Here is a 14,646-nt window from a genome sequence, read left to right on the forward strand (position 1 = left end):
GAAGAGCAGAACAACCTGATTCCGAATTCTGGCCCCGTTCTCAGAACACTGAGTTGGTGGTGGAGGCGCTAACGCAGTCTAGCGGCAGGAAAGGGGACTAGCTGAAGAAGCGCGGCTAAACACAGTACGGAGGTGGACCGGTTGAAGACAAGGCTAAACACAGTACGGTGGGTGGATGAATGGTTGAATGCAATCACATATTATTAAATAAGTAATATACTTCCTTTATGATGCAATATAGTATGGTGAATGACTGGCTAAAGACCATGCGAAACTTGGTGGGTGAATGGCTGAAGATAAAAGTTAAATGAATGAAGACCAAATTATTCATAAATAGGCCACACTCTTGCCAAGATGCTTGCCAAACTTCGACAAGATTAATTTTTGGCCAAATGGCCAACACGAGGAACTTGTGTTAGTCTTTCATCCACACCATTGACATAAAGTATCATCAGTACAAAATAATTATTAAGGTTGACTTTGACAACCAGGTAATGGATAGTTTGAATTGAAACCCACTTTACATTTTCACTTGTTTTGCTTTCCTTTTATAACCATTGTCATTGTAATGACCAATGACCTTCCGCCCAATAACTCATTTGGTACTTTTTGCTAAGGTATTTGAGAGAGTGCTTTATGATTGTGTGATTGGTCATATTAGTCCCCTTGTATCTAATAGTCAGCTTGGTTTCCTGAGGGGTCGCTCAACCACAACTATTTGCATGAATTCACAGCTGATGTTTCAGAGGCGCTTGATGTTAGAGGTAGAGTGAATGTAGTATACACCGATTTTTCCAAGGCTTTCGATAGAATCAGTCATAAGCGGTTTGTTTGCAAATTATCTAGGTTTGGTTTGGTACCTTGGCTTGTTAGTTTCTTTTCTGACTACCTGAGTGATCATCTCAATTATGTTTCTGTCTTGAATTTGAAATTTAACAATCATGTCAGCTCCTCTGGTGTGCCTCAGGGTAGTAATTTGGGTCCTTTGTTGTTCCTAATGTTTATTAATGACCTACCTGGTTGCCTGTTGCAATCCAATTGTTTGATGTTTGCTGATGACTTGAAAATCTACAGGAGGATTGATTGCCATAATGATTCTGTTCTCCTGCAAAGTGACCTGGATTTTGGCGCGAGGTGGTGCACGGATAACAGCCTCGATCTCAATGTTGGCAAATGAATGGTCTTCACTCCTAAGCTGGATTATCCTATTTTTCACTATACAATTAACGGCTTTCAACTCTATGGAGTCGATAGTTTCAAGGATCTGGGTGTGTTGTTTGATTCTTCTCTGAGTTTTGCACCCCATGTTTATTATTTGGTTGGTATGGCTAATGGGATGCTAGGTTTCATCATGAGATCTATGTCTGGGTTTAAAGATGTTGAAGCCTTGATGGCTCTCTTTCCTAGCCTTGTTTGGAATTTTAGGGTTCCTGTCTTCAAAAATCGTAATCGGCAAGAGTTTTCAATCCGTAGATGTAACACAGTTGGTCATTATTACTCACAAATGAATTGTATTCCTCGTATACGCATTCCTCTGCTGTGATGGTCTGGTGGATCTCTTCTCCCTGTCTAAATGTAGCTTCAAGAGAAAAATTTCACCATTCTTCAATTGAAGAGTAATATTGACTTGTTGCTCTTAATTTACTCTGGTTCACAATGGCCTTTTCTTTGTTCTCTCCATGGTCACCCTATTTCCACTAACTTTCAATATTTTTTCCACTTCCCTTTTGCTTCCTTGTTTTCTATAGTTCTTTCATCACTTCTTTCAGAATTAAACATATGTAATACATAGGTTTTATTTTGTTATCTTATGTGGTTATAATTAAATTGATCTTATTGAATAATCAAAATTTCGTTTTATCAATTACCATTAACATTTATATTAATCTTTTCTTTCTCCAAGTAGCTACAATACTTTTTTCTTGTTTTTCACATGTATCATTTTAATCATTCTCTTTTATTCATTTTCTAGTATTATTTTTCCTTTTTAATAATTTTTAATTGTGTATTCCCTGTATTCATGAGTGCGTTTTTTTATTTAATTATTTAAATAGTCTGATCAAAATTACAAAAAATAACTATTTTAGAGTAAAAATAAATAATTCCAAAGGTGATCCAAAACAATTTTGGTGTACTGTTAATGAAATAACAGGTAAGAATAAAAAAAAGAACAATTCCCAATAGAGCAGTTTGTTAATATTCAAGTTGATACTGATGTTCATAAAACGGTTGCTAATGATTTTAACAACTATTTTTCTTCAATTGGCCAGAGACTAGCCAACCAAATCAAGATTAGTGGACCTCCAATAGCAGATGATAGGGACTATAGAATTGATAGAGAACTTTTGAATTTTCAAACCATTTCAGATGAGGTTATCCTGTCAAATGTTCAACAACTTCGAGGTATGTCTGCCCCGGGCTATGATGGCATATCTGCTCGTTTTTTAAAAGAAAATATCGACCTGTTTCTGTCTCCTTTAAAGCATATTTATAATTTAAGTATAAGCACTGGTATTTTCCCAGACGTTTTCAAAGTGGCAAAGGTATTTCCACTCTACAAGGGAGGTATCAAGTCGGACCATAATAACTTCCGTCCTATTTCAATGCTGAGTGTTTTTTCCAAAATATTAGAGAAAATTATCAAGCACCAACTTACATTATATGTGGAACAGAATGGCATTCTCTCTGAGCGACAGTTTGGATTCAGGACCAACAGATCTATATCTGAGGCATTATTCCAGTTGAACCAGGAACTGAACGTGTCACTAAATCAAAATAAGAAAAATCTACTTGTGTTTCTAGACCTAGCAAAGGCCTTCGATACGGTGGATAGGCCCAGGCTTTTAAAAAAACTTAATCTTATAGGAATACAAGATAAAGCGTATAAATGGTTGGAATCATATTTGACCAATAGACAGCAGATGGTGCAAATAGACGGAGTAGAGAGCGACTTGAAGAGCATCCACTATGGTGTGGTACAAGGAAGCACTCTGGGGCCGCTTTTATTCCTAATTTACATCAACAATCTACCTAAACTGAATGTAACCGGAAGCCTGTACCTGTTTGCCGATGATACAGCCCTGCTGGTTTCTGGTGATACGAGGAAAAAGATGTATGAAACTGCTGTGAGTGACCTTGCAAAGTTGAAAAATGGCTTGATCATAATACATTAACTCTGAATGTGAAAAAAACTAAATACATGGAAATTTCATTGAGAAACACTGTTGAAGACACAACTCAAAGTTTAATGTTACACTCTTGCAATGATTTGCAAAGCTCCACTTGTGGTTGTCCGTCGATAGAACGTGTGAGGTGCTACAAGTACTTGGTGTAATGTTCGACGACAACCTCAATTGGTCAGCACATATTGCATACATCAGAAACAGAGTTCGTAAGGCTATATTCTTGTTCTACAAGCTCAATAACATATTAAATCAGAAGGAACTCAGGAACATATATTTTGCATACGTTCAGTCACTAATACAGGGTGGTATAATCTCATGGGGTGGATGCTATAAAACTAATTTGGAACCTTTAAAAGTAGCACAGAAAGCTGTTTTGAGAGTAGCATTGAAGAGAGACAGTAGATCCAACTCACATGACCTGTATATAGACTTCAATGTTTTGGATATCAGGCAATTATTTGTGAAAAATGCACTAATTTATATGTATAAGCACCATACTGATATTTTCATTAGAAATACCCACAAATATCCCACCCGAACAGCTACAATTTCAGGAATAATGACACCTAGAATTAACAAAACATATTCATCCACAAACATTTATTACATAGTTCATATGCTTTTCAGGAATATTCCCAACAAACTCAGAGAATTTGATGCAGCATCTTTGGTAGTGTACAAAAAATTGTGAATCTTTGGCTAAGCGAAATAGGTAGGGATGGAACCGAAAATATCATTAGCTCAGTTTATAGGTTATAGAGTTTTATACCCAAACTTATTCTAGATGAAGCAAGTAGGCTACTAACTAATGGACGTTCTCAAGCTCCGGTAAATTCTATTTTTCAATAAGATAAACTAAATTTCAAATCTCTTTATTTCTTTACTATCCTTATCTGTTAAGTTCTCATACAAGTTTCATCTTAATCATTCAATCCAGATTCACCCTTACTCACAGGCAATAGACTATGTAAGGGTATTTCTCATTGCTGTCATATTCTGTATTTTGTACAGAACAACAAATTGTTACTATTGTTACTACAGTCTTTATTATGCTATGCTTATGAATTTTATGTTATGTTGTAGTAGTACTGTATTTAATGTTGTGCTGTGCAATATGCATAAATTTTGTAAAGTGTATATTTTGAAGAGAATAAATTTGATTTGATTTGCGTTTGGCTGTTATGCCTGTTGCACTCCTACATTTTTGTAAGAATAAATAATTATGTTTTTGGGGCAAATAAAGATTTGATTTAAAGCGACAATAATTTATTGATCCTCAACTACCTGCCAACCTATAGCCTACAATACAGTGCCTCCAATGTCACTGAGTATTTTTGCCACTTCAATTCCAATTTATAAGTGAGAATAAATGAAAATATCATTTAGTATAGTACACTTTTATATTACATTCATGCATTAAATGTTTCAACTCATGAAAGACAAAATTAAAATAAGCAGAAAGTGTTTCTAATTTTAAAGTCCTTTCGTACTAATAAACCATAAATTAAAATAGATAGAAACCAACCTGGCTCACGCCGGTTTGAACTCAAATCATGTAATCTTTTAAAGGTCGAACAGACCTAAAATGAGCTCAAACAATAAAACCTAAAATTCCAATTGCAATTATTGCATAGATTATTCCAATAGATCCGAAAGTTTCTTTTTTTCCTCTTTCTTGTAAGAGAAATTAGACTTGAGAGCCATGACTTTTGAAAATTGTGATCATGAGTTGAAACATGCTATGTGCCTACTAATAAAATATTATAGGGTACTAAATAATATATTTATTTTATTTCAACTGATGAATTTGAATTGAACCAACAGAAAATACTTTTTGGAAATACTCAAAAATAGTTTACTGTTTTGTTCAGGTTGGCAGGAACTTGAGGATCGACTGCAAGGAGGATCGTCCTTGATCCTCCTTGATTGATTGCCAAACTAGACAAACCACTGCTGACTCGATCACTACTTCCTCCAGATCTAGTCTTTCTCAATGAAGGAGGTGGAATTTTCAATGTTGCAAAACAAGTGTCAACTCAGCAGTTCAACACCTTCAACAGAGGGCATGAAGATGCATATATTTGCTATGTTCACCTCCTAACTAGGCTCAATTGAGCTGCTAAGTCGAAAACTGTATTCCAGATACCCCTTTCAAATTTCATTGTCAAATTATCAATATTGTTGCAATATTGAAAATTCCAACATTGAAGCTCCTATAACAATGAAATGAAAACTTGAAATAATGATAATAACACATCAAATTGAAGAGAATTCGATGCTCTACAGACCTACGATAAGCAATAATTTATACAATGCATTTTTGAAGAGTTATAAGCCCTAAAAAAGCAGAAGATTAGATAAAAACTTGTTATCTCAACAATTTATTGTACACTTTCAAAAGCAAATATCTCGAAAACTGTTGGAAATAGCACAAAATTCCACTAAACAATATTGTAGAAAATTTGTAACTCTTCATTTTTGAATATATAGTAATGTTTATTGAACGTAGACTATTGTTTCCAAGGAATAGGCGTGGAAGCAAGAAGCTAAAAGATGCAACTTTTAAACCACCTTAATCCCTTTAGCACATGAGGTAGGGATGGGGACTTTTGATATGTTATATCCTCCTAACTAATCCAACAAAGCTGCCAACTCAAAAATTGTTCCCAAAACATTCCTTCCAAATTTGTTTGTCAATAACTGGTCTATTGTTGCAAGACTAGAGATTTCACATTTTGTATGAATATTGTATGTTTTCTACTTTCCTTGCCCTATTACCATAGGTAAGGAAAGTATTGCTTTCCGAAAAAAATTAAGGTACCCCAATTTCTAAATTTCTATACGTTTCAAGGTCCCCTGAGTCCGAAAAAGTGGTTTTTGGGTATTGGTCTGTATGTGTGTGTGTGTGTGTGTGTGTGTGGTGTGTGTGTGTGTGTGTGTGTGTGTGTGTGTGTATGTGCCTCTGTGTACACGATATCTCATCTCCCAATTAATGGAATGACTTGAAATTTGGAACTTAAAGTCCTTACGATATAAGTATCCGACACGAACAATTTCGATCTGATGCAATTCAAGATGGCGGCTAAAATGGCGAAAATGTTGTCAAAAACAGGGATTTTCGCGATTTTCTCGAAAACGGCTCCAACGATTTTGACCAAATTCATACCTAAAATAGTCATCGATAAGCTCTATCAACTGCCACAAGTCCCATATCTGTAAAAATTTCAGGAGCTTCGCCCCATCAATGCAGATAGATTCCCAATTATCAGGCTTCAGATACAATTGAAACGAAAAAAATCAAGTGGAGTAGATTGAGCATGAAAATCTCTACAATTAATGTTCAATAACATTTTCACCTAAAATTGAAAATATGCTTTAAATTCGAGAAAATGTGATTATTCAATTGCAAATTATTGTTGATTCACTATGAAGAGATAGCAGACCTGTCACGAGCTGGCTCAAATCTTTGAATAGTAGACTTGTAGATAGAATAGTAGATGCGCGGGAACACTAGCGTCAGGTGATCAATTTTCATAACGACAAGGAAAGTTGTGTGATGCGCCACACCAGATTTTTGTTTCTTGATGACTATGCCTATTGCACTATGTGTTCAATGACAATAAAGAATTATTATATTTTATTCTAACACAAGCTGCTGCAACAGGCTTATGAAAATGTGTAAAAGTGTGAAATTATACATTAAATTATGAGAATTAAATTCTCTATGAGCTCATAATCAGCATAGATTTTTCCCATCTATCTTGAAAAAGTTATAAGAGCAAAAATTGGAGGCAAATGTGTTTTTCTTTAAATGCCTCACTTTCAAGAGCGGATAATTTATCTCGAAAACTATAGAAGATACAGGAAATACTGAGAGATGAATATTGTAGAAAATAATTATGCAAGATTTTATTCTGTATATGACTGTCATGTTCGTGAAATACATAGTTTTTTAGTTATATTCGAGAAACCAAAAAATGGTACCTTTGAAGCACCTCCACCCATTTAGTACCGTACAGGAGTTGGGTGTGGCAACTTTTGATATATTTACCTCCTTACTACCCTGAATAGAACTGTGAGATTAAAAATTGTCTTCCAAATTCTCCCCTCTACCCTTCTTTGAACATTCATTACCTGAAAATCTATAAAGCGCAAAATTTCTTGTAACTTATCTGAACATTTTAAATTAGGCGCGTAATAAAATGGTTGTTCAAACCGAGCCGTAATGTGCTGCTACGGTGAACGGTGGTCATAATTCAAACTACTAAATGAGCATTTTGTTTTTGTTGGTGTTTTGCCTGTTTTGCTGTTGTGATCTCTAATTTAGTCTACGTTTCTAGTTTAACACTATAATTGACTTGTAGTACGGTAGTTGAATTAAAATGGAAAGAGTTAAAGTAAAAATAGGTGTAAAACGTAAAGCCGAAGACTTATACGATATAGATCCAGTCACAGAGAGCGAAGATGATGATAGTCAAACATTTGGTGAGCCAAATAATAGGTTATGTCGTTTCAATTCGTTTCAGTTTATTACTGACGTTTTCTTTTCATATGTGTTTCGCTATTCAATCTTTTGTAATAAAACAGTGTTTGTCATGTAATTTGTAAAACAATGTATTAATTTTGTCAGTTTATTGATGTTATTATTAGTAAATAGTGTATGGCTTAACATAACCTCAATCCTCTAAACCGCCTTGGGCCTTGGCAATCAAGTACTGTAATTTTATCTGTTTCATATTTCAAACAAACTGTAGTTATAAACCAACTATGCACTTAATTATTCAAGTATATAACTTGAGTTGTTGCAACTCAACAACTTGGTATATTGAATTATGTTTACAAAATAGGCTACCGGTAGGCTACCTACTTGTAATTTCAATGAGAGATCTGTTATTTTATTTTATAAGTCTTGGTTCAGTTTAGTTTACACTAGAGTTGTCAACATAATGTCCACAAATAGTTTTGTGTAGGGAATAAATTGCATGGTTTTAAGAAATTTGTTGAAATCTCAGTTGATAACTATGGTGTACCCAAACATGTCTTATTGTTGTACAAACCTATCATTGTGTTAATTTAAATGCATTCACAAGTTGTTAATATAGGTATTAACATAATTCATTCCAACTACCCAAGAACTCATATAAGAGTAGTAAAATCACTGAGTAAGATGTCGAATCTATTTCAATAGACTATATTTTTCTCCAGTCCTACAGAATTCTTTAGGATAGCCCATAAGCTATTAAGTGTTATTTCCGGTTCTTATCAACCCTTCGAAATTCAAAATTCATCAGTCATTATCTCGAATATGTATTCTCTGAGTGTTAATCTTTGGTGAAAACAGAAATTTTAAACTTAACCTCACTCTGGACTATTTATGTGCCAAAATCAAGGAATTGAAGAAGTTTTGGGCAATTGCCTGTTTCTCTTTCCAAATATCGTATTTGTGACTGTTCTAATAAATAAATAAATAAGCCTACTATCTTGTCCCAGTGGATGTGTACAATTTCTTTGCGTTTATTTCGCCCGTATATACGAGATGGGGCTTTACAGTATAATCTCAGATTTTGTTGTGATAATAAGTTGATATTTTTCTCCATTTGAAACTTCTATAGGTTACTAATTTTCATCTTCTACTTTTCAGTGCCGAGTATTGCAAAAGCGAAAACTCACCGCCTGTGTCCCTATTTGGACACAATAAATCGTCATGTTTTGGACTTTGATTTTGAAAAGCTCTGCTCAGTGTCATTATCAAGAATTAATGTCTACGCTTGTCTAGTGTGCGGAAAATATTTCCAAGGTAAGTTGACAATATTTCTATTTTTTAAACTAAATCAAGTCTTGTAGAACAATTTTATTAATTTGTTGAGATTAAAACAACAAATGTCTTTCCTACTGGAAATGTTTCATTTTGACCCAGGGCTTTAATGGTCATATCAGTCCATGACCGGCAGTCGTCAGACAGACTTCGTCAAAGTATAAAACAATTAATACACAATTAACTAAAGATGGCTGCTGATAGGTCGTTTTATGTGGCTCTGCAGATGGACTGCAATACTAAATCATGAAACAATCTCAAACTGTTCCACAAGTCTACTGGTTTCATCATTTCTCAGTGAGTACAGAGGGTAGCTGATGAGTTTCTCACTTACCAGCCTACTAAACTTCCCACACTCCAGCTTACGAACACAAATCGGCAGTCTGTTAAAAATTTTAGCGTCCGTAAAGGGTAGCATTCATGTGCTTTCGATAGTCTGGAGTAGGGAAGATTAATGTTGCCCCGTCTCCTGGTATTGTGGTGGTGCAGCTAGCCCCTCTCCTGGTAGGCATGAACCTCACTCCTTAGGAGCCGTAGGGAGCTATAAGTACTGACTGTACACTGTCAGTATTTTCAGACGTTTGAAAATTGGCCGGCAGTGCCCCAGGTAATGCGATGACGTGATGACACACAGAACTTTATTCTGTAGAAGGAGAATCCTTCCACAGCTACCCGCATGGCCCCATAGTACTATTCCGTAGCTTATATTACTATGTAACAGCCCATGGTAGGCTGTAATTAGTAGTTGGCAGGCACATATTGCTTCAGTTTCCGCATCAAAAACGTCACCCTGGCCAGTCGATTGCACAGCATGCCAATATGTCGAACCCACGATAGAGCGGGGTCCATCACAAAACCCAAGAATTTGGCAAGAGTCATGGCATTATCTTCAGTTTAAGTAGAGGTTACACTTATCATAAGGTATGCCAAATGTTAGTTTTAGATCAAACTTTAACATGTATGGATGCATTAATTCAATTCAATTTATTTGCCATATATACAAGATTTATACAATTACAAATTCACATAATAATTGGGTACATCCTACAGAAATTCAGAATATACTCTATTCTAGAAATAATAAAAATAAATTACATATAACATAACTGAAATCCCAGTTGTACTCATTTTACCGGCATTTTTTGCATTAATTGCTAGCAGAGACATGTATCTGATCGCATGATGAATGGGTATATAAATCATATAACTTAATATAGATTAAGCATCGATACCCTAGAAAAAGTAAATTTGTATTGCTTTGTTAGTGGGGAGTCCCTTGCGGGAAGGACCCACCTCGTCTGAATATATAATTCAAGGCGTCAATGGGCATCACGACTGCCATACTTCAGCCAGGACCGACAATTTAACGTTCCTATCTGATAACACGGGGATGACCTGGTCAAAAACGTTTGGTGATGAACGGGTTTATATCCGGGATCTTTAGGCTACTACACAAGCAATGTATGATCCACTTAACCACGGATCACTCAATCGATACCCTGAGTTTTGAAAAAAATGAAACTTTCCCAGTTGAATAGACAACATATTGTGATTTTATTTCATCATGGAGAAATTCTATATCTCTAAGTAAATGGTTCAATTATATTTTTGCTGAAAAATCCATGCCTAATTTGCTGTGTACTAATATTAGCACCTCTAATATTAGAGGTGGCTATAGTAAAAGTACCAACTCTAGCAAGAAGAGGATTGAGGTCACTGCTGGGTCGATAGGCTATGTGGATGAATATAAGTACCTGGGTCAACTTCTATCTTGAGAATCGAACAGGAAAGGAGATAAAGCTAAGAATAAACAAGGGATGGGAGAAGTATTGAATCCTAAGGAAAATATTCAAAGGAGACTTCTCGAAGATTATATCAGCTCAGAAATCGAAAGTAATGGCATTTCGGGGCAAGTGGCCCTTACGTTCCAAAATAGTTGTGAATAATATAATAATGGAACAGGTGAGCAACTTTAAATATCTCGGCTGTGTTGTATCCTATGACAGAGAATGTTATATACCTCAGAAAATAGGAAAGTTTAACTCAATTTGTGGAGTCATTCACCGAACATTAAAGGGTAAGGCCAGAAAAGAGACTAAGATTAAGTTCTATAGGACAATGGCCATCCCTTTAATGACATACGGTAGTGAGGTATGGACAAAGACCAAGAATGATGACTCACGAATTCAGGCATCAGAGATGAGGTTTCTGCGCAGCATTCAAGGATACTCGAGACTAGACCACATAAGTAATGAAACAATTCGAAGTGAGTGCAATGTGCAACCACTAACAGCAATCATTAAAAAATACAGATTAAAATGGACAAATCACCTGCGCCTTATGCCAGCAACTCGTCTTCCACTACAAGCTTGGAAGTTACAGTTGGATGGGAAAAGGGACGTTGGAAGACCGAGGAAGCGGTGGACACCGGAACAGGCTTTACAAGCCTAGTCCATGATGGATGATGATGATGATGACTTCTCGAATGAATTAAAAGCGAAAGCCCTCAGAAAATGTGTCTATACATCACTGTTGTATGGGGCTCAAACTTGGACACTGACAGCTGAACTTGACAGAAGATTAGAGACAACTCAGACAAAAATGTCAAGAAGTATACTCGGGCTTCGACTGCAACAGAGAGTTACAAACACGGAAATTTTGAAAATGATCAATGTGAAGTATGTGCAACGAGAAGCTCATCTAATCAAGTGGAGATGGGCCGGTCACGTGGCAAGGATGGAAGCTGACAGATGGGCGAAGACATGCACGGAATGGATACCACGGGACAGGACCAGAGGAACGGGACGACCAGCACTCCGGTGGAGGGAGATTTGTGGCTGACCGAAGCTAGAGACAGGGGAAGATGGACAACAATTATTGACAGACTCTGAATTGAAAAGTGAAAAATTTTATAATTTAAATTAATGTGAAATTGTATTTGTTGCCAACCACATATATACCTCATAAGAGAGGCTATTGTTCTTCCAGGAATGTAAATAAAGCTATTATTATTATTATTATTATTATTATATTATTATTATTATTATTATTATTATTATTATATTATTATTATTATTATTATTATAGTAAAAGTGTCAACTTAACCTGATCTTAGAGTAGGGAGAAAACCTTTATTAAAACAGGCGTTCATGAGTTAAAAGGATAAATATGCATAACAAATTATTATTTTGTTTTTTAAACTTGAAAAATGTTATTAATCGTAAACTATGTTTTAATAAATTCGAGATTTGAGGTTGATCTGTTTACTTGAAAATACCTATTTCACTTCAATAACTTATTCTTAGCATATTTTTGTTATCCAAAAATGGATTTCTTGCTTCTGGATTGGTATATTGGTTGTAGGTACCACAAAAATAAATCATTTAAAAAAAGATTTGTTTGGTTAACAAATGAATCGACTTGAAATCAAATTATGGTTGGATGAGCTAATGGATTAATTCCACGATTTTATTCAATAAATTCTCATCTATATATTCCTGGGTTGATCTTCTGTCAGTTAGCCACCTTGACAAAGGCATCTTGAAAACATCTGCAGGATGAGGCACTCTCTCACTGACACATAAAGCTGGAATGTTTGAAAATTGGCCGGCAGTGCCCAGGTAATGCGATGACGTGATGACACACAGAACTTTATTCTGTAGAAGGAGAATCCTTCCACAGCTACCCGCATGGCCCCATAGTACTATTCCGTAGCTTATATTACTATGTAACAGCCCATGGTAGGCTGTAATTAGTAGTTGGCAGGCACATATTGCTTCAGTTTCCGCATCAAAAACGTCACCCTGGCCAGTCGATTGCACAGCATGCCAATATGTCGAACCCACGATAGAGCGGGGTCCATCACAAAACCCAAGAATTTGGCAAGAGTCATGGCATTATCTTCAGTTTAAGTAGAGGTTACACTTATCATAAGGTATGCCAAATGTTAGTTTTAGATCAAACTTTAACATGTATGGATGCATTAATTCAATTCAATTTATTTGCCATATATACAAGATTTATACAATTACAAATTCACATAATAATTGGGTACATCCTACAGAAATTCAGAATATACTCTATTCTAGAAATAATAAAAATAAATTACATATAACATAACTGAAATCCCAGTTGTACTCATTTTACCGGCATTTTTTGCATTAATTGCTAGCAGAGACATGTATCTGATCGCATGATGAATGGGTATATAAATCATATAACTTAATATAGATTAAGCATCGATACCCTAGAAAAAGTAAATTTGTATTGCTTTGTTAGTGGGGAGTCCCTTGCGGGAAGGACCCACCTCGTCTGAATATATAATTCAAGGCGTCAATGGGCATCACGACTGCCATACTTCAGCCAGGACCGACAATTTAACGTTCCTATCTGATAACACGGGGATGACCTGGTCAAAAACGTTTGGTGATGAACGGGTTTATATCCGGGATCTTTAGGCTACTACACAAGCAATGTATGATCCACTTAACCACGGATCACTCAATCGATACCCTGAGTTTTGAAAAAAATGAAACTTTCCCAGTTGAATAGACAACATATTGTGATTTTATTTCATCATGGAGAAATTCTATATCTCTAAGTAAATGGTTCAATTATATTTTTGCTGAAAAATCCATGCCTAATTTGCTGTGTACTAATATTAGCACCTCTAATATTAGAGGTGGCTATAGTAAAAGTACCAACTCTAGCAAGAAGAGGATTGAGGTCACTGCTGGGTCGATAGGCTATGTGGATGAATATAAGTACCTGGGTCAACTTCTATCTTGAGAATCGAACAGGAAAGGAGATAAAGCTAAGAATAAACAAGGGATGGGAGAAGTATTGAATCCTAAGGAAAATATTCAAAGGAGACTTCTCGAAGATTATATCAGCTCAGAAATCGAAAGTAATGGCATTTCGGGGCAAGTGGCCCTTACGTTCCAAAATAGTTGTGAATAATATAATAATGGAACAGGTGAGCAACTTTAAATATCTCGGCTGTGTTGTATCCTATGACAGAGAATGTTATATACCTCAGAAAATAGGAAAGTTTAACTCAATTTGTGGAGTCATTCACCGAACATTAAAGGGTAAGGCCAGAAAAGAGACTAAGATTAAGTTCTATAGGACAATGGCCATCCCTTTAATGACATACGGTAGTGAGGTATGGACAAAGACCAAGAATGATGACTCACGAATTCAGGCATCAGAGATGAGGTTTCTGCGCAGCATTCAAGGATACTCGAGACTAGACCACATAAGTAATGAAACAATTCGAAGTGAGTGCAATGTGCAACCACTAACAGCAATCATTAAAAAATACAGATTAAAATGGACAAATCACCTGCGCCTTATGCCAGCAACTCGTCTTCCACTACAAGCTTGGAAGTTACAGTTGGATGGGAAAAGGGACGTTGGAAGACCGAGGAAGCGGTGGACACCGGAACAGGCTTTACAAGCCTAGTCCATGATGGATGATGATGATGATGACTTCTCGAATGAATTAAAAGCGAAAGCCCTCAGAAAATGTGTCTATACATCACTGTTGTATGGGGCTCAAACTTGGACACTGACAGCTGAACTTGACAGAAGATTAGAGACAACTCAGACAAAAATGTCAAGAAGTATACTCGGGCTTCGACTGCA

At 35.9% G+C, this 14,646-nt stretch overlaps 1 protein-coding gene across 1 annotated transcript in view; it reads left to right on the forward strand.

Moving 5' to 3' along the window:
- The first annotated feature begins 7,455 nt into the window (after window positions 1–7,455).
- Window positions 7,456–14,646, forward strand: part of LOC111055248 (U4/U6.U5 tri-snRNP-associated protein 2) — a 42,121-nt gene continuing 34,930 nt past the window's right edge. The window contains exons 1-2 of the mRNA XM_039420718.1: window positions 7,456–7,670; window positions 8,827–8,982. Coding sequence (XP_039276652.1) covers window positions 7,568–7,670; window positions 8,827–8,982 — 259 coding nt within the window. The 5' untranslated portion in view covers window positions 7,456–7,567. The remainder of the gene's footprint in view (window positions 7,671–8,826; window positions 8,983–14,646) is intronic.

Source organism: Nilaparvata lugens, chromosome 2, assembly GCF_014356525.2.
Source record: "Nilaparvata lugens isolate BPH chromosome 2, ASM1435652v1, whole genome shotgun sequence".
NCBI lineage: Eukaryota > Metazoa > Arthropoda > Insecta > Hemiptera > Delphacidae > Nilaparvata > Nilaparvata lugens.